Source organism: Saccoglossus kowalevskii, chromosome 14 (genome assembly GCF_978046115.1).
Source record: "Saccoglossus kowalevskii chromosome 14, keSacKowa6.1, whole genome shotgun sequence".
In the NCBI taxonomy this organism is placed as follows: Eukaryota; Metazoa; Hemichordata; class Enteropneusta; family Harrimaniidae; genus Saccoglossus; species Saccoglossus kowalevskii.
The window spans coordinates 23,392,532-23,412,064 of NC_140654.1; the positions used below are offsets into that span (position 1 = coordinate 23,392,532).

Here is a 19,533-nt window from a genome sequence, read left to right on the forward strand (position 1 = left end):
TCTTGGTTTTACTGAATTGGCAATAAAGTGTTTTATTTTTTACCCGGAAATGATTTATTTCTCAGCTTTTTTTTTCTTTGGCAATAAAATGAACACATTAAACTTCTAAATCGTAATTTATACCAGGCTCCTTAAATTTAGGTATTGTTCTTATTAGTCAGTGTGAAAACCATTGTTTGTCGTGAGTAGAGCCAAAATAATCAAGAGAACATTTTCTGAGAATATGGGTGTTGGTTTTATATATCAGCCTGATGGCGACAGGCGCAGGTTTAACCGTGTTAACGTTCCCTTAATTTTGAAACTCAAAATAGTTAGAAATATTTAGGCACCATACTGATTAATGATGTCTAGCTTGTGTTAGACTTTGTGGATATTGTATTTAAAAATGTTAAAGCAGGAGGGTCGTCACCTGCGCACGCGCGAGAATTGAATCCCAAGCGACGACAACAACACATGCTAAAGACGCAAAGGCTCTTGATTTCTTTGTTTAAAGAACTTTACATTATTCGACACCCATTAGTCGAAAGATAATCGTGAGGCATGCTGAACGCAATAGATTAGTCAAATTGGCCATTTGTTAACAAACTGCATCGAATTTAGAAATTTACAAAATGAATCGTCTGATCTCATCAAAACAAATCGGAGAACATAAATAAAGACGTTTTACGCACATCGGGGAATTTAACGCACGTTCATGTATTCACATCATTCACATCAAATAAACAAAGACGCAAAGGCTCATGGATAGTCCCTTGTTTGTAAACAATGACACGCTATGATCATCTGATACATGCGCAGGTGCCGACTCCCTCGCTTTAACTTTTATATATAATTTGACTTACAAGATGCATTTAACGAGCGAGAAAGAGAGGGTTACTCATCAGAAGTACGATCACCTCACGTATCCCGGGTCTCTTCGAGGTGCTAGTTTACCACGTTACGCTCGAGTGTTGTGTGAACTTACAACTAGGGTGCCTCTGGACAGTTTTATTGGGTAAGCTTGGAGAAGCTTGGAGGGAAGATGGCCGAAGTATTAAATTTGTTTGGAAAATTAGTTGTAGTGCTTAATTTCACAATAAATGTTTTCGAGCAGAAAGTACAATAGCGTGTCGTTTGAAAATTTGTTCACACATTTTGCACGAGTTTCGCTTGTGTTCTATCATGCCGATGCAATCACACAACACATTTCCCACCCTTCTCCCGATAACATTCGAGTAGAAAACCTCTAGTAGACATCAGCTGCCGTCGATCAATAATGCCACGTTACTACCGGGTTACTAAGATGGAGTTTGTTCATCCGGGTTAAGACAGTTGGCTTATCTGTGTTACCAAGTTAGATGGGTTAAATCATATGGTTCAGTTATAAAGAGTTGCTTCATCCGGGCAACTAATTTAAATAATTGGTTTCCCTTGGTTACTACGTTGGAGAGAGTTGGTTCAACAGGGTTACTGAAAAAAAAAACAAGTAATCCTCTGAAATTTATATTATGTTAGATGGGTACGATTATCTTGTTCGTGTAATTACTGTGTAACTGTAGAGATTCTCACGCCTGTTTCCATGACGATGCTAAAACAATTGCACGTATTCTAATTCACGCCTCTTTGTATTGCAGTGAACAATATGTCATATATTTAGGGCATTGAGTTGGCCGGGTGGGTTGGCGGTAGATGCTAAATTTTCTTGTGCAAGATAGGCTCAGATCATTCTGACAGTTACTAAATATACGCGGGTAACATGCGTTTGGCATAGAAAATCTTGTATTTTGAACAAAATTCATAATGCATAAATCATTGTTTGGATTACCCGACACTGTGTGTGCTATTTGTAATTTATTTGACATTTCATTTCACCCACAATATATTAAGAGCTGTTGTGCTGTTAGATTTTCCATTTAATCGTGTCCACCCCTGACCCCCAACAAAATGTGCTATCGTTTCTCTACACAGTAAAAAACAGATCGCGCCCCAGACTGACCAACAACGACTATACATGTACTACCCACGAAATGAGAAGTCGCTACCTTCCTGAGTTTGTGCATCGTCAGCTCACGCATGGATGTGTTTCAATTTCACGTATGTTATTGAAAATAAACCTCGACCTGCTGGTGAATTAACAGGTTATTCAGACACAATCGATGGTCGTAATAGCAATAGTTATGTATACAATATTATAACACTGTTAACAATTATATAAGTCTCGTCTCGTGAGATTTGTTTGTTTTTTATATCATTTTGGTATCCATTAAGGTAAAGATGCAGTTTACTTGACAGGTATTTTAATTAGTTGATTAGGAAAACAAGATGATCTCCCTTGTCCCCAAAACTATATATTTTCGGAGAGCTTATTGTATGAATTTTAAAATGTTGTTAGTATTTTTTTTATGGACACTGTAGTTTGAAATATGCACAAAAATGTGCTGTTTTGGTCAAAAGTGATTTTAAAAAAATTAGCTCCTAAACTATGCTTCTGTTTCCTGTCAAAATTGGTTTATGGGTACATCTGTTTACTATGAAAAAAGTTCCGTCTTGAAAACTGTCTACCAGTTGTCAATTTTGCAGGGCAGCAGCTACAATTTCACTACTTCGAGTTTATGCATAAATTAACACCCAGGCTAGTTGTCTGTGCGATTGTTGTAATACTGTTGAACCAAAAACAATGCCCGACGGCGTTTTGAAGATAAACACATTGTCAATCATTTGTGAAAATTTCAAAACAAAAGGTCAAAGCGTCTAGGAGCTATTTTTTGTAAAGTTCTGAGATGTGCACTTAAAAAAAGCTGAGATAATTGCTAATTTGCATAACAATTCACTCAGTAAGAAGTTTGCTAATGCTCATAATTAAAATGGCTGTAACAGTTCAAAATTTAAATGTATTATCGTTTTGTTAAAAGTTAAATATAGTGCATATGGAGATCTCGCCATTTGTTATTTTCACCATGTTTCTTTTTTTATTATTTATGTACAGCCTTGCTAAATCTTGCTAAGCATTCAAAAGAGAGAATGTTTGCACCTGTTATCTATATTTTGAAATCGTTTTTTGAGTATGTCCCACTATTCACAACTCTACAAAATTTTAACAGTATATAGTCAAGACTGTTTGTCTTCATTTCTATCCGTCTAACTGTTTGGATTCCTTCCAATATTTTAAGGTAGAAGCCCACTCATATTTTGAGAAAGTTTGTCATTAATTGCACGACAATATTAATTGATTTATTATGTAAAATCGTTGAGCCTTAGTCATTGTCCAAGGCACCATAAATAGTATTCTTTTGTGTGTTAAAGTGACGTATTTTGAGAATTTTTTAACATTTTATTAAACTCGACATTTTTAGAAAATGTGTTAATTCCGTAAGCACTTAAAATTCCATTAAGCACAATGTTAAAGAAAAAAATGTATCTTTTGACACAGAACCCAGATTTTTGAAATAATGTAAGACAACAAAAAATACCCCACCAACAGTCTGCATAGTGAGGTCAGAATAAATATAACTGTCAAAGGTCAGAATATGAATAGTAGTAGTAAGTAATTTATTATAGTGACCTGCAGCTCAGAGAACTGCCCAGCCCAGTGTAATTATAAGTCACCTTAAATAATAACGATTACATTCACAAATAAAGGTTATGAAAGAGAGTTTGAAATAATATATCAACAATACAATCGTGTAGTTCATTAAATTCAGACGTACAACAAATTTCTTCTTCTGTAAAAAGCCTTTTCTATAAAAAGAGCAAGTTTTCTTATTGGCCCTGAAAATAAACGAACCAGTATTTGTTCCCGTGATAATCCAGTTATTTCATTAAGAATTCAATCTAGATACTCGTGCCTCAATTCATTGTAGCGCTGACAGTCAAACAAAAAAATGCATTTCGTCCTCAACAACGTTTGCATCACAAAATTTACAGATTCGTTCACTTACAGGCTCGTGTATAAATCGCCCAGTCTCAATGCGATGAGTCAAAATGCCCATGCGCAGTTGAGCTAATAGTGACCTTTGACCCCGACTTAAATTTATTAGCACGTACTTTTCTGGTTTATATTCAAATTTAAAAGTTGCATAGACACGTAACTTTGGTTTGTTACTAACATCTTCTGACCAAGATAACTCTGACCTCCTCGCAATATTTTCTCGTAATGCATGTATATTTACGTCAATTAGGTGTTCATAATTTAAGTCGACGAACTCCATAATTTGGTAAATCTCCGATGACCAATTATTATAATTTAGGGAGTGATCCCACAGAAATACTTGTTTAACTAGTCTATTGTCATCAAGTTCAGTAAGATGCTTCCACAGTCTAACCATATGGGCCCATCTCCGATTTCTGCATGAGACTCACCCAGTGTCACCTTTAACAGCCAGGAGAGGGGAAAACCTATGGGCGACAAGAAAAAATATTAAAGCCCTATTTTGAATCATTTCACACTATTCAAATTTACTAAAACCCCAAACTCCGGAACAATAGTCAAGTATAGTCGCGACACTGGCATCATATAACTTTGCAAATGTGGAAAACCCAAGATTCTTGATAGTTTTAAATTTAACGAATAACGCTCCTAACGCTCTACTTGCCGAGTCTGCTGCGATAGCAGCAGTTACAGAATAATCAACGAATTCATCCAAAACAATCCCCAAACATCTATACTTATCGGTATAATCTAACACGTCATTACCAATACAAAATTGGGATGGTAAATGGTAAATTTACCAATGGTAAAAGCTCTGTATTTACTGACATAATGGTAACAACTTGAATCCACTAAAATGAAACCACCAAAATTGGTGACCTCCGAACATTTAAAGTGAGTTTATTGCAAAAATAAAAACATTATGGGTACACTCGATAACAGCGCAGACTGTAAATGATTATTTTTATTTATTAATTTTAAACCTTAAAGCGGGGGAGTTGTCACCTGCGCATGCGTCATATGGCCATAGCGTGCCATTGTTTACAAACAGACGTCTACCCCTGAGCCTTTGCGTTTTTAGCGTGTGTTGTTATCGTCGCTTGGGACGCTTTAAGTCATAACAATCACGCCATGCCTAAAATCGTATTCTATGTCACTTGGAAAATATATGCATTTGTATCTAATTCAATTTAGTGGCTTACAGAGAACGTAGTGGACCATAGTGTTATATTCGCCTGATTTACAGCGATACAGTTGGCAAAAATAACGACTGTAAATCCGTCAATATCGACAATCATTGAACGTTCGTCTATTACCAGGTGATAGATGAGCTAACTTCCACGTGCCTGTGATGCCATCGGCGAAAATTGTAACCCACTGATTAATCAAGTGGTTACAAGCAACATAATATGACAATGTACCCGTGATTATTCGCCTGCGGCTGAGCCTCAGCTTTATAATTATACCCCTACACCGAATAATTCAACTCACATTTCATCGCATTGAAACCAGATTGCGTATGAAATCAACCATGACAAAGTTAATAGTTAATCTCACGGCGTACATATACCATATAGGGCGTGATCCGTCTCAAGTATTGGGATGAGTGTCGTGCACCTTTTGTTTAGTTTACAATGCTGTTCAATGTGAGTTTAGGTTACACCCATAATAAACTAGTTTTCGAGTGTGATGCGCCATGGCTCCTGGATGCATGCCATCTTCGAGGTTTTATCGATCATTTCACCACATTGACGAATACTTGTTTATCGGGACACATATTGCATGCATGTATGCAACATATGCAGGAAAATATTCTCTACACATTTTTAAGCGCGCCACTGATGAGTAATTTGTCCGATACACAACAAACGAACACAGATAAATACTGATAAGTCTACAATATATACATGTGTAGATAAGCACGACGCTGGTAGCTTCGCCTTTGCAAACTGCATTTGCCGTTAGTCCATTTGCAGGTTTACAGCGCGGTAGTGGGTGTCATATAAACAAAGATGGCGACTTTAACTGTTGCGCAGAACAACGAGTACGAACTGAGACGTTTTCAAGCTTTAATTAGGTAATTTTCATGTGATTGGAAGGTAACGAAAGAGTCACCGGCGGTAATCAGTGCAAATCGCGCCCAAGTCAAACCTCATACTTCTGCCAATGTGATTTCCATTTGAAGAGCGCATTGGATTGTGGGAAAATCAATGTTTATCAAAACAAATGTCGCACATGCGCAGCGCGACGACTGCTGCGCTTTAAGTGTCACGTCGTAATTCTGTAGTCCTTGTCTGTATTGGTTGTTATAAAACAACCACAATTTCAAATGTAACCATTGATATGACACCTAGTGTTCGCTGACAAGCATTCGACTTTATATACCGGGTAGTACTGTAATCTTACGGCGATGCGCAGTCGCTACGTACAAATGTGAGTAAATATGCGCCGTTGACGGCGTGTGTCATGCATGGGCTTCCGTCGAACGAGCCTGTCGCGTTATTGACGTAATCGGGTCACGCGCACTTGAAACGCACGAATCGTCTATCAAAGATGTGTCGGATTTGAAAGACAAAATATATTCAATATGCATCGGAAAGAAAAAGCAGTCACACCTTTTTCTATAGACGATGTGGACAACAGTCGCCATCATATATTGGTGGTGGTTGTTTATACTTGGAAAACAAAAACACGAGATGGCGCGAAAGTATCTCCACTTTATAAATTATGTGCCCGACTAACCCGCGTTTGAAGTGGTCTTAGGTATCGGCCCCAGCCGAGGTGCAATGGGAGATCCTCCCCCTAAAGGAACCTCTATGACCATGGTTGATCCATACGCCAGGTAAGTGTGTGCTAATAGTATATACATGTATTGATATACCTTCATGTGCATTCTGTTAAGAATGTGTGGTACAACAAGTTCCCAATTGTCACTCTAACTACATATTGATGGAACAGACTTGTTTCGCCTGGGTGTAATAGGACAGTTCCCAGTAGTGAGTAGTGGTGACTCAATGAACGCCAGCCTAGGAACAGCGTCATCTGCGTGCAAAGTTTGAAATATTTCGTTTTCATTGCAATGGTGCATGGCGACTCGTGCATATACGTCGTGAACTGTATAATATTTCGGGGTATAATCGGCTGCGGTGTTGGTTTATTGTTTTAAATATCAAACTAACTTCATTCAATTAATTATGAAACATGAAAATAACTTTGAAGCACTAAAAACCATGAACATAAGTGATACAGCGCCCGAAACGTCGTACTTGTAACCGTGGTAAAATGAAATGAGCCCTGAAACTAGCATACAATGATTATAGACTCAACGAGGGGTGACACACATTTGCACCAGTACATCAATGTTTCGAGCTTCGTTTGAGTAGTTTTTTTTTGTTATATACAACGTTGATATTAGTAAAATCGTCTCAATCGACACAAATGAAAAAATACAGACACCGATTAATGTCGATTTTTACCTCCATGGTAATAAAACATTTATTTTAAAAATTTCATTTTACCGTGTGTCATTCACGTTTGGCATCTGTCTTCTAAACCGTGGTATATCGTTTCTTTTACCATAGCTTGAACAATAAACATTTAATTGGACATTTAAAACGTCATCGGCCAATGACTGAAAGTCTCTGACATGATTACGTGATTACCAGGTCTCAAAACTCGTGGGGGAAATCCATGCATAATACATACCATACATATCAAATTGCGACTCTTGTGTATGCTGATTAGTGAATGACCATGCATTGAGTTAGATGTTTACATGTACTTTAAATTCGTTGAAACTTTAATCTTGCCTATACTCATTGTATGATACTGAAATACATGTACATGATGCAAGCAGAGCGCTTAAAATTAAAGTATTGTAAACACTTGTTTATGGGTTGGAGTGCAAACATGTAATGAAGCAGTGCTAGGGGAGTGTTGGGGAATACCAATTTATGTAAAATATGTGCTAAGCGTATAAACTATTGGTTACACCTATCTGAACTACCGGGATTCAGAATTGCCAAACAAGCGTATAAATTGATGTACAATTTGGACAACTATGGGAACATATCATGGACAACAGAAATTAAAAATATTTTATGGATTCGATGTTGCGTGGTTTGCTCAGAGAAATGTCGAGTTATTCATGGCGGAGTTCAGACAGCGGGTAACAGATTGTTATAAACAAGAGTGATACAGTGTAGCATTCGTTGTACATGTCATATAATACGTACTCAGGGAGAGCATTATTTGGTTGTAGTGAACGAAGAGAGAACATTGTGCGTTTTGCTCCTTAAATGCAATCGAGGACGAATTACATTTCGTTATTGAGTGCCCTTTATATCTCATTCTAAGAACCACATTGATTACAAAATACTTTTGGCATATCCCTACTCATGGCAAATTAAAAAAGATAACGCGGTAAAAATTACTTATCCTCGGAAAATATATATACAAATGAGGGAGGAAGCCCTCGCATGATTGAATTCATGAAATTAGTTATGTGCATATTGTTATATGTTTTAGTTATATGGGCATGTGGCCCAGAAAGACGTTAATCAATAACAAATAATTAGTGAATGGTCATGCATTTCTGAATTTAAATGTGAATAGTTTAGCGTCAAGGTTTAGAGTTCGGCGTTATGGCAAGGGTGGCATTTGGAATCGAATGAAATGAAAGGTATACACTGTTTATTATACATATATTCTATTTCACAGTGCAAATAAATATCAGCCATCACATTCATACTCTGTTGAGAATAGCGTGTATATTTCTGATGTTACTTCAGAACATGTGGCAGTCATTTATATCAACAGTACGTGCAATAACACGACTAGAAACTGGGCGCCATGCGATTTTGAAACTTTGAAATCGCAGCTCAGTTTCGTGGACGCTGTAAATGACATAGTTTTATATTGTGTATTCATGCGACTAATCATTGTACAGCGTGGTGCCGTATATTTTATATGATGGCGACAGCTTGTGCTCCGGCGAAGTGAACCAAAATCCGTGTATAATATATACGTACTACGTCGCTGACACTGGCGGTTGTATTGCCCACAAGCAGAGGATACGCTACGAAGATATAAGACGGTACCACGAAACTAAGCCCGAAAATATCAAAAGGCTGAATGGACTTCCGTGATCAGTGACTATGTGACACGTGACCAAGCATGGAGAACTGTTTTTAATGTAGAATTGTGAAACTGAGTAACAACTGTGCGTACATCCGCCTCCATACTGGGTAGTGCTCTCGTCGTCTTTTTTGAGATATATAGTTTTACTGTAAAGAACGATGGTTTCATTGAAACGACCAAAGAAATCTTTGGTGGTCGCCGGGATCGTTATTATTTTGAATTTGCTCGTCATTAATAAAGTATCTCAAAACGATTGGGATATTCAACGGGCGGATAGTCACTATGGCAACCAATCGTCCACATCACAGGATCATCTCAATCAAAGGTCACATATTTCAGGTACGAACGCTACAAATGATGATACGTAATATGACAATACACTCTGTATTCAGAGACTCGAAAAACTTATTTTCATCGTTTAAAATATATTTCCCCCCAAAATATCGTATGTACATCTTCAGAATCCAGATAGCCCAATAACTTGGAATTTGAATAGTTCATGGGACCAAGATCCGCGCAGAGATTGCACCGGATTCGGGTTGTTAAATTAGTCAATATGGGCGACAACACACCATTTAAGGTAGAAGCCTACTTATAATTTGGGGGAATTTGAGTCATAAATCGCATGAAAATGTTCATTGGTTTATCATGAAAGCTATACGAAGCTATTTACCCATGGCACAATAAAATAGTGTGTGTAACAGTAACGTATTTGAGAAACTTTGCCTCATATAAATTTGTTAAAAATCGGCATTTTTGGAACAGTTCCATGGTACATAAAGTTACAAAATTTCATTTATGACACTTTTTTAGATAATTAAGGACGACCAGTACCACATCATTTGCAATATGTATTTTTTTTCAGCCCATGTTACCAGCCAGCAATTTGAGATATGGCATGATCTCTGCCTATGGTTAAAAGCGTATTAATACTGCCAGCAACTATCCACTAAAAGACGACCACCATTTTCTCGAAAAATGGGGTGGTGAGCCCTATTTTTTCCAAATCAATTTGTGGAACATGAATAAATTTGCCTTTATGAGTAGGTTTCTACTTTAATTTGGAGTGGTTTTACGGTGTACATTAGTTAAACTCACTGGTGCCACGTGTAAGGCGCTACTAATTTGAAAACTGTTAGGCTGGGGAATGTTGCGGACAAACAATGTTGTGAAAGAAATTTAAAAAATATATATTCCAATTGAATATGAAATGCTAAAATACTGAAAAGCAATTTTCTTCAGCCCTCATTTTTCAAATATGTAACATCAAACCGTTGTAACCACCTTGTTTTGTTATGGACATTGCGTAACTTGAACTACGGAATTTTTTTTTTTTATTTCGATTTTTACCTCTGTCAACAAAACAAAACATTGAATCTCTTGATTTGTTGGAGGGGTTTTAACATGGTGCCAGATTTTCACGATTGTTGCAATAATATAACGAGTAGATGCATTTAAACCGCTAGGATTAACAACTAAACTGTTCCCAGACGTAAATCGTCACGGGATACGGTACCATCAACGTTATTGACACAATTTATTAACGCCCCATTAATGAGAACCGCGATCTTTAATTCCGCCATCACCTAGTTGAGTCGAAGCATTGGATACGTCGATTAAAAACCTGAACAAGCTGCTCTCTGATTGGTCTGAGTGTTAAGTTTCACGGTTGGGTGGCCAATCAGACACAATCCTGTAAGATATTTATCTAAACTCCTGATTGAGCATACAACCTCGGCTGCCATATAGGCCCAGTTGGATTAAGTATGCTAAATATTCTATACCAGGTTACAATTTACTCCTGTGTGTAGAGAGAGAGACAGTAGGAGGAAAGCCAGCGTTATAACACCATGGTATGGCCAGCACTCGAACGTACAACCCCATGCGGATTGTCAGAGCAGAGTGATAACTATTCGTTATGCCATGGTACACATGTAGGCTCGTTCGCGGATGTTTCATTACGCACAGAGTTACCGGCTTGTACTTTATGTTGTACCATTCATCGTACAAGTTAGGCTGATTCGCATATGTTACACGGCGCGTTAAATTACCGGATTGTTACGGGTTTTATCACGATTGACTACAAATAAGACTGAATAAAATACATGATAAGTAAAGGTTAATAAGTGTATATCAGGACTTTTTCGTGATTATATCACGACCGACTACAAGCAAATCTGAATAATAAAATGGCGGATTTTTATTTGACATTAGTCATATCTGTTTTCTGTTGCCTTCATTATAGCTTTGACTGCATATCACTATCTGCAGCAGTGCTTAATATAGTTATGCATATTAATTAGGTCACATATGGTCATCTGGTATGTTAGCTATCTTGTCCAATGGCTTCAACATTGCACCGAATGCATATTCTCAACAGTGCCTGATATATTACAGTTATGCATATTAATGAGGCCATATAACCATATATGGACGTACAATATATGTCATATCGCTTGTGCAGTAAAAATTAAATTCCGTTTGTTTCTAGTCGAGTTAATCCCCCTATTTTGTCTGTTTAAACGTCCTTTAAACCCCATGATCATTTCACATCACTGTACTCGTAACCAAGGGCGGGCCTTTTTATTTCTCGGTTGCTATGCGATGTTTTACGAGAATAAGAGTAAATTTACTTGTGCGATGCGTTTATACCTGTTTATAGTAAATTATACCTCCATGGTTAATTTAAGTTTACACAAAATTCAACCCTACACTAAACACGTACATGACATGGAAGTCTCACACTCTCTGTACGTGATAAACTCGGTTGTTAAGCATCCTTTGGTAGTGGGGGGGGGTGACCGGTGACTGAGCTGCATGGCGTAAAGCTGGGTGATTTTGTACCATACGCGAGCCACGTACGCTGTAGATGTTTACTTTCATTCAACATAGTATAGACCATGTACTTTTATTCGGTGTTATTTCCTTACATACGTACACACACACACACACATACAGACACACTAACTCAAAGACTCCTACTGTTTGCTCCACACACGGGAGTATACAATGGAGACTTTGAAGCTAAACCATACACATATGCTACAGGTCACTTGGGAGAGGGAAAAAATACGAATCTAATGTTTACGTTATTTATTAAGCTTTTTTTTCGCCTGGTCCGGCAGCTTGCGAAATGACGCCCACTTAGTAGTAACACGTGTTTGAAGGTTTATTCATAATTACGTGAGTATTTTGTTATGGGAATTAAACCTGTACCAGTAGTTTAGATAAATTAAGTGAATTCAACTGAATTTGAAAATTGATTTAAAAATTATCGTCGGTTTTGTAGTTTCCCGCGCACATTGAAGTTTTTCGGAAAGTGTGAAGTAGCATAGAACTTGTGGTTATTGTGTGTTATGCACATTTACTGAGTCCAGCCAACTGAAAAAGTAATTTTGGTCGACCATTGTTTCCAACCAGGTATATGTTGTAATAAGTATATGCCATGTTACATGGCATATCATCACGTGTTCACTAAATTTTGGTATCACGCCGCAAGTCATTTTGGCTCAATGAGTGTGAAAGAAATTTCCATAAAATTGACAAACACATGTGTTACAACAATTTTCATTACAACAGATGCAGCTTCATAAATTTTAATGAAATAATGGCCATCGTTTTGCACGTCAACTTTATGCGGTTACCATGGAAACCCCTTAATGCGTTGTCCATTTTCGTATCTACTTGACACTATGATTAACCTTTGGGCACCTTTCACCCTTCACAAAATAAAACCAACATATTATTTTTTGCATATTTCTTTTATATACTTTTGATCAAGACTAGGGAAATTGCGTCCATGTGGTAAAAAATTATTAAAAAGAAAATATATAAAAAAGGTAAATGCTGCATCAACATTTCGGCGGGAAAGATCGTATCACTCAAAGATTTACGAGATGTGAAGTTCGTGAGAGCATACACCATAAATAATGGCCACTTCAGTTTAATCTCGATGATTGTGCCTTTGTGAAAAGTTCGGTATTTTAACTTCCGTAATCTATATATCCAAATTAACAACACAGAAAGCTACATATAAATGGGAATATGAATGTATTCAATATAATGATACTGATTTAAACACGTTGGGGTCACCAGCCTAATTATTGAGAAAATAATGGTTATATTTTAGTGTATGGCGGCCATTTTGTCAGTAATATAACGTTTTTTGTTTTTGTATAATCTCAAAAAATGACAATCCATGTCACCATAGAAGTATAGCTCTATGATTGTACATAATAAACCCATTGACATGCAATTCGTAATAATGTCCCTATTAATCTAAACAAATACTCCACATTCAAGTTGAGAGTTGATATACACTATCCTGTTGTGTCTTTTAATTAAAACAATATTGACACGTCATATAGACGGATGTCACAGTGCGTGGAAACAATACAGAACGAGGGATTAGTCCAGTAATTTAGCGACACCTGTTTTTTTTTAATAGTCTGGTTGGGGAACGACCGAGGTCAAAGGACTGAAAAAAAAAAAAAACTACTTAGTAAATGCAATATTGATTTCTGTCTTGTTTATGAACTTGGTGTGACGTTTTTGGATAACAGAAGGACTGGGACAAACTGACTTGATCTAACAACGGAGTTAAAGCGGGAGGGTTGTCACCTGCGCATGCGCGGGAATTGAGTCCCACGATAACAACATACGCTAAAACGCAAAGGCTCATGGGTAGACACAATGACACGCTATGGCCATCTGAAGAATGCGCAGGCGACCACTCCCTCGCTTTAAAAATGATTTTTTTAACTAAGTGGTAAAACAGCCAAGCGTATTCAAACCTCAAATACTCAAATTATCGATTCTTCTCAGGTTGTAATTTACGAAATCTGATATTTAGAAAGCAAAGTAAATTTTAACTTACGTTGATTTTTTTTATGTAAAAAATAGTGTTTTATTTATTCCTACAGATTTATAAATATAGACGAACGCATGTGCAGTGATTGTTATTGTACGTACCAAAAACAACTAGTGCACATGCGTATTAGAGTATTTCATTGTTTCATCAAACGAATACTCAGATATGAGCAGCAAGGACGGCATTTATAAATCATAGCCCAATGTATTCCCTAACATACAGCTTGCAAACAATAATATTAAAAATTACATGTTACCTAAATTACACACAGTGTTTCCAGTTTTGAACACGACCACCTGTTGCATAAGCGAGGCGAGACAACAAATATAGCTTGTGTTTATTGAAAATGTCGCGGGAACTCCCTGTCAACAATTGCATTATCTCCAAACATAGCGGTAAACAGCTTTGATATGAAAAATACAATATCTTTGAAGTGACAATCATTCTGGGGTATAATGTTAATGAAATTGAACAAGACTCGATCTGTATTCCAGAACACTAAACAGACCTTCAATAAAAGGGCTGCCGAGTTCTCGTCGAGAACGAGAGAACCACGAGACTTGATTCTTGGAATAGTTTTCTATTGTCTCCTGTCATTGGCAGAAACTTTAAACTAATCAAATAATTAGTGATTTAGCTATTAATGGTGTTGTTATTTACATTACAGATCTATTACCAGTGAATGTTACGTTTTCCCTGATGTCTACAACCGATTCCTCCTCGATTGATTTGAGGTGTCCGGTAGAATTCGCTCCCCCGCGAAGCCGCCCTCTCGTGGCCCTGGCTAGCGCTCCTGGTTCTGGTAGTACGTGGACACGTCATCTGATAGAACAAGCCACTGGTATATATACCGGAAGTGCCCTTGGGTGCCATGTCGCCCTCAAGCAGGCCGGTAAGTACATCCGAATTATGATTATAGTTCATAGACAGAAACAAATGGGACCGTCAATTAATGGATTGTCTTTATGGCACAATTAATGAAAACACTCATATCTAGTTCGAAATAAATTGTTTTCCAGGTATTTGGGGTCACCAGCCTCTATTTAGAGAAAATAATGGTTAGTTTTTAAGAGAATGATGACCATTTTGGTTTCTGTGCTGGAAATATTATAACATATCTCAAATTGTTGATTGATTGGGTACTTTTTGTTATAATGGAATGAAATTCAAAAATATGGGTTGATTTAAAAAAAGTTATAAAAACGTTATTTCCCGTAATTTCTTTTAAAATAGCAATGCCAGGATTAATAATTAGGCAAAATACAACAGAATGATGTTTCCTGCTGTAATGGGACTATAGTTTAATGAATTACATGATAAATCAATGAACATTTTCTTGCGATTTATGACAAACTTTCTCAAATAACTCATCAGTTGGGTTCTACCTTATGACGAGCGAGTTTGTTTCAATTTAATTTCTTCTTACATTGACAGTCGATTTATATCATAACTTTAATATTTAGATTAAAGTTCTTTTATACTCTTTTCTAACATCTATGTTTTCTTTTAAATATATCATGAGAACATTGCACCCAACGCCGATGACGAATGTTCATACATTCACAGTAGTCGATCTAAACGACATTGCCTTTACCCGTCATACACGTCATTTTGACGTCATTGAAGTCTTCCATCACTAGAGGGCGCGATTTACAGGAAGGGTGTTTTTCATTGTTGTTTAACTGTTAAATCTGAGGAAATATTTTTTTTCTTCCGTTCTCCGTTGCAAATAGTCACGTGACCGATAATAAATGTTAGTACTCAAGTAAATCAAACATTCTTGTCTTACTTTTTAGGTTTCCTTGGAGACTGTGTGGACTACTTTTCCGGTACTACGATAGTTGGGAAAGTTCACAAAACTGGGAAAAAGAATCTGTTTGATTCTATTATTTTGTTAATTCGTAATCCGTACCATTCCCTGCAGTCTGAGTTTAACAGACACCAAGCTGGGAAGACTGGGTTCGCACATCCGTCTGATTTTCATACTCCAGGTAAGGGCGCTGATTCAATAGAAATCTTTTCGTTCACTGCGAGATCCCGCGTTATGCGTGAAAATAAACGTAAAAACAGGACAAACATCGCGTGGGATTCGTCAGACGAGAATGTACTTTTTGGCATTTCCACGCTCAATAATATGCGCTCAAGTTCATTTTTTGCGGCAGACGTTCTGACTGTTTGCATCTTCCACGCACAGCGCGAGATCTCGCATTGAACCGAAAATCACTTATTCATAGAAAAGGTGCAATAAAGAACTCAACCCTCAGAACCTCAGCTAAGAACTCATTACACATTGTAATACTGAGTTCTCCTTCAGGAGAGAGGTGAAATTGCACGTTACCCCGAACGCAGCGATTGCACACTAGGCAATTAGCCCCAAAACATTCCGTACGTATATAAAATATATATTGTCATTGTCATATGGCTCGGTTGCAAATTACATTTGTAAGTAGGGTTGACCTCTTTAAAAAGTGCTATCATTATTAATATTTTTTTATTGAATACGTCATTTGGAACCATATCGAACACGAATACACGGCGTGACTAAAGAACATTGACACAGATGAGTTGAAACACGATTTTTATTCAGTTGAGTGGAGAGAGAGAAAAAACCCATTGTACAACAAAATATTCACAGTATACTTGAATATAAACAGCTGTTCCCCGAATTAATGAAATATATCACCGCATATAAATGCGAAAAAAATAACTCCTGTACTTGAAGGCACGTACATGATTTTCAATTGTTCATCCAGAATATACGTTAAAACGCCACAGTCGTTAAGTCAATGAAAAGCTAGTTACAACGTTATTTCTGATTGGCTACTCAATCAGAGAGAAGCTTTTTTTAACGTATTAAATTCATCCTTGTATGTATGTACAGACTCAGCTGCAGTCGGCTGAGCATTCGAACAACAATTAAAATTAAAATTCTTCTAAAGAACCATTTTTGTTGACATGAAACATTTATACCCCAGAAGAGCTCAAAACGTTACAACCGAGTCAGAAGAGGAAGTTTTCATTGGCGCGAGAAAGCCTTTTGGTAATACCCATTACCAATAAGTCCGAAATTATTCGATTAATCATGACTGATTTAGCCTGAGATAGAAAATAGATCCAATCAAATGTATTCCAAATGCTTCAAATGGCATATATTTTATGAGTAGTAAAAGAGGATGGCATAGTACATTACAAATGACAAACAAAACAAAACATATTCATACATTCAGAGTAATCGTAGTGGAATTCTATACGGACTGTACCCGGGCGGTATTCATCCACTTTATAATACCTTGCGATTGGCCCAGTTGTCTCCGAATTTATAGAACGTAACGTTCATATATATATATATTATATAATCAAAAACGAGCAAAAAAATACAGCCATTTGAAATGTAGTATAGCATTCCAGTGTAATTACATTTTCACCAATTTCCATTAAGCGTTCACTCTGTTTTGGAACACAGTCCTTCTATCACTATTACTATACTGTAGTTGGAACAGTATGCGAATGAGCTTGTAACAATGAGAATGAGATTTCTACACTTTACAGATAAAGCAAATTCCTAATTATGTTTTACATTTGTATAATGTATTTGATAATTTGTGTTTGAGAATCAAAATTGGAAATTGTGTTTGAATTACGACATTTAATGTGGAAAGTGCTTTATACGTTTACAAAAATAATATCTTTGCACAAATCACGAACGAATAAAATAGCTGATTACATTTTATACCTTGCCCATTACATTAAATTATTACGAAATTAAAATCAATTGATTACAGCTTACGAAAATACCCCTTAATAATAATTTATCTTTTTTTTTTCAGAGTGGAGGGATTTCGTACGAGTTGCCTCAAACGGATGGGAGAATAAAGTCACTGTGTATCTGAAAACAACTAAGCCGCTTTTAGTAGTACACTACGAAGCCCTCAAAGAAGACCCTGTGAAAGAATTGAAAAAAGTTCTTTCATTTTTAGATCTACCGTTCGACGAATACAGACAAGAATGTGTCAGAAATAATTTAGAAGGATCATTTCACAGACCCGAAAATAACACTTTGAACTTTGACCCATATACTGACGCCATGCGCACCAATATTGAAAGACGGATCATCAGGGTCAATAAGATCCTGTATGATAAAGGACTGAGGTTAGTTGACACGGCAACATCCTGGTAAAACAGTTGCCATGGATACGTGGCGCTGATGGAGACTATTATTGGGGATCAAAGGATGATGTCTGTGATCCGATCATGACTGACGCCTTCGATCACCATTTAAAATAACATGGATATAATCAATGTTTGTATCATAATTATGGTTATTTCAATATTATAATACATTATGCCAAAATAAACTGCTTCAAAGTTCAAATTTGCACTTGACACATGTGAAATAAAGGTAACATTTTAAATGTCATTGACAGTAGAGAGCAAGAGTCACGATTTGCGAGGTAAAACCACAGTCCCTCCCTTCCACGTGGCTGTCTCGCTCTCAACGAGAACTCGCCGGTCATCATTGTCCAAGGTTTATTTCACATTAAAATTGGAATCGGTTGTCATATTCTATGAAACACTATATTAACTATGGAATGCAAATTAACTTTAAATTAAAACCAGGACCAAGAAAGTGAATATATATTTTGTCCAAAACTAGCGTCTCATTATTGCTCTCCTGAAATGTAATTCAGCGAATTTCTTTTAAAGAGCGAATCATTAAGCAATGGGGCTGTGCCTCTATTTTATAATTGGTTAAGCCCCAGCGCTCCAAAGTACAGTGCTTTATCCTACCAGAGGGTGTACTTCCCTTCGCCAAAAATAAAGCGATATACTTCACCACAGAGGGCGTACTTTGATATAGAGGGTGCTAATAAAACGATTTGCTTCACAAGATTCCAACATTAATTTTATTCAATTTTATTTTCAATTGATCTATTGTATCATAGTTTACATTGCAGTGTAGAAATATAAATAATTTACAAAACATTTCCCAGTGGCTGATTTATTTCTATACGTAACATACTATGTGATCACCATACAAGGAAAAAAATCAAAGGTGGATAAAGATATGGACAAACAACTCTGTATGGGTTTTTTTTAAAAATTTTGGAATTTTTTTTAAAAAAAACTTGCCCATGCAACAATTTTAGAACCAGAACAGAAACTTTAATTTTCAGTCATTTGTTTGGTTTTTGCATCTATGCAAGTACATGGTTGCACAAAGTATTTGATATTTTAAATTGTCTTTTAACTTAATTTAACCTGAGCTTGAGTAGAAAATAAGTATAGATTGGTACAACATATACTTACATATCCCTTATTTTAACCTAAGCTATGAAACCAATTATAAATTAAGTTAAAGTTTGGTATGCTTAGTTGATTTAATTACAAAAACTTCAATTACCGATACACTCACCAGTTTAACTTAATTGTCATGTCACTGCACATGCACCTGTGTGCAGGATTTACCTTCATGCACAATATCAAATAATTCCCGTTTTCAATGTTGAACCTAAAGAGTTAAAGCAGGAGGTAGTCACCTACACATACGACAGCGCTGTAGCGAGTCGTTTGCAAACGTGCAAGCACATGACCAACGAATACTTGCATTTTTACCATG

The 19,533-nt window shown here is 36.6% G+C and overlaps 1 protein-coding gene across 1 annotated transcript; it reads left to right on the forward strand.

Annotated features, from left to right (window-relative positions):
- Nucleotides 1-8,916: 8,916 nt before the first annotated feature.
- On the forward strand, nucleotides 8,917-18,899 carry LOC100373589 (sialate:O-sulfotransferase 1-like). The gene is made up of 4 exons (XM_002739764.4): nucleotides 8,917-9,385; nucleotides 14,584-14,808; nucleotides 15,713-15,907; nucleotides 17,744-18,899. Exons 1-4 carry the CDS (start codon nucleotides 9,205-9,207, stop codon nucleotides 18,091-18,093), a joined length of 951 nt encoding a protein of 316 aa, XP_002739810.1. The 5' UTR covers nucleotides 8,917-9,204; the 3' UTR covers nucleotides 18,094-18,899.
- The last annotated feature ends 634 nt before the right edge of the window (nucleotides 18,900-19,533 follow it).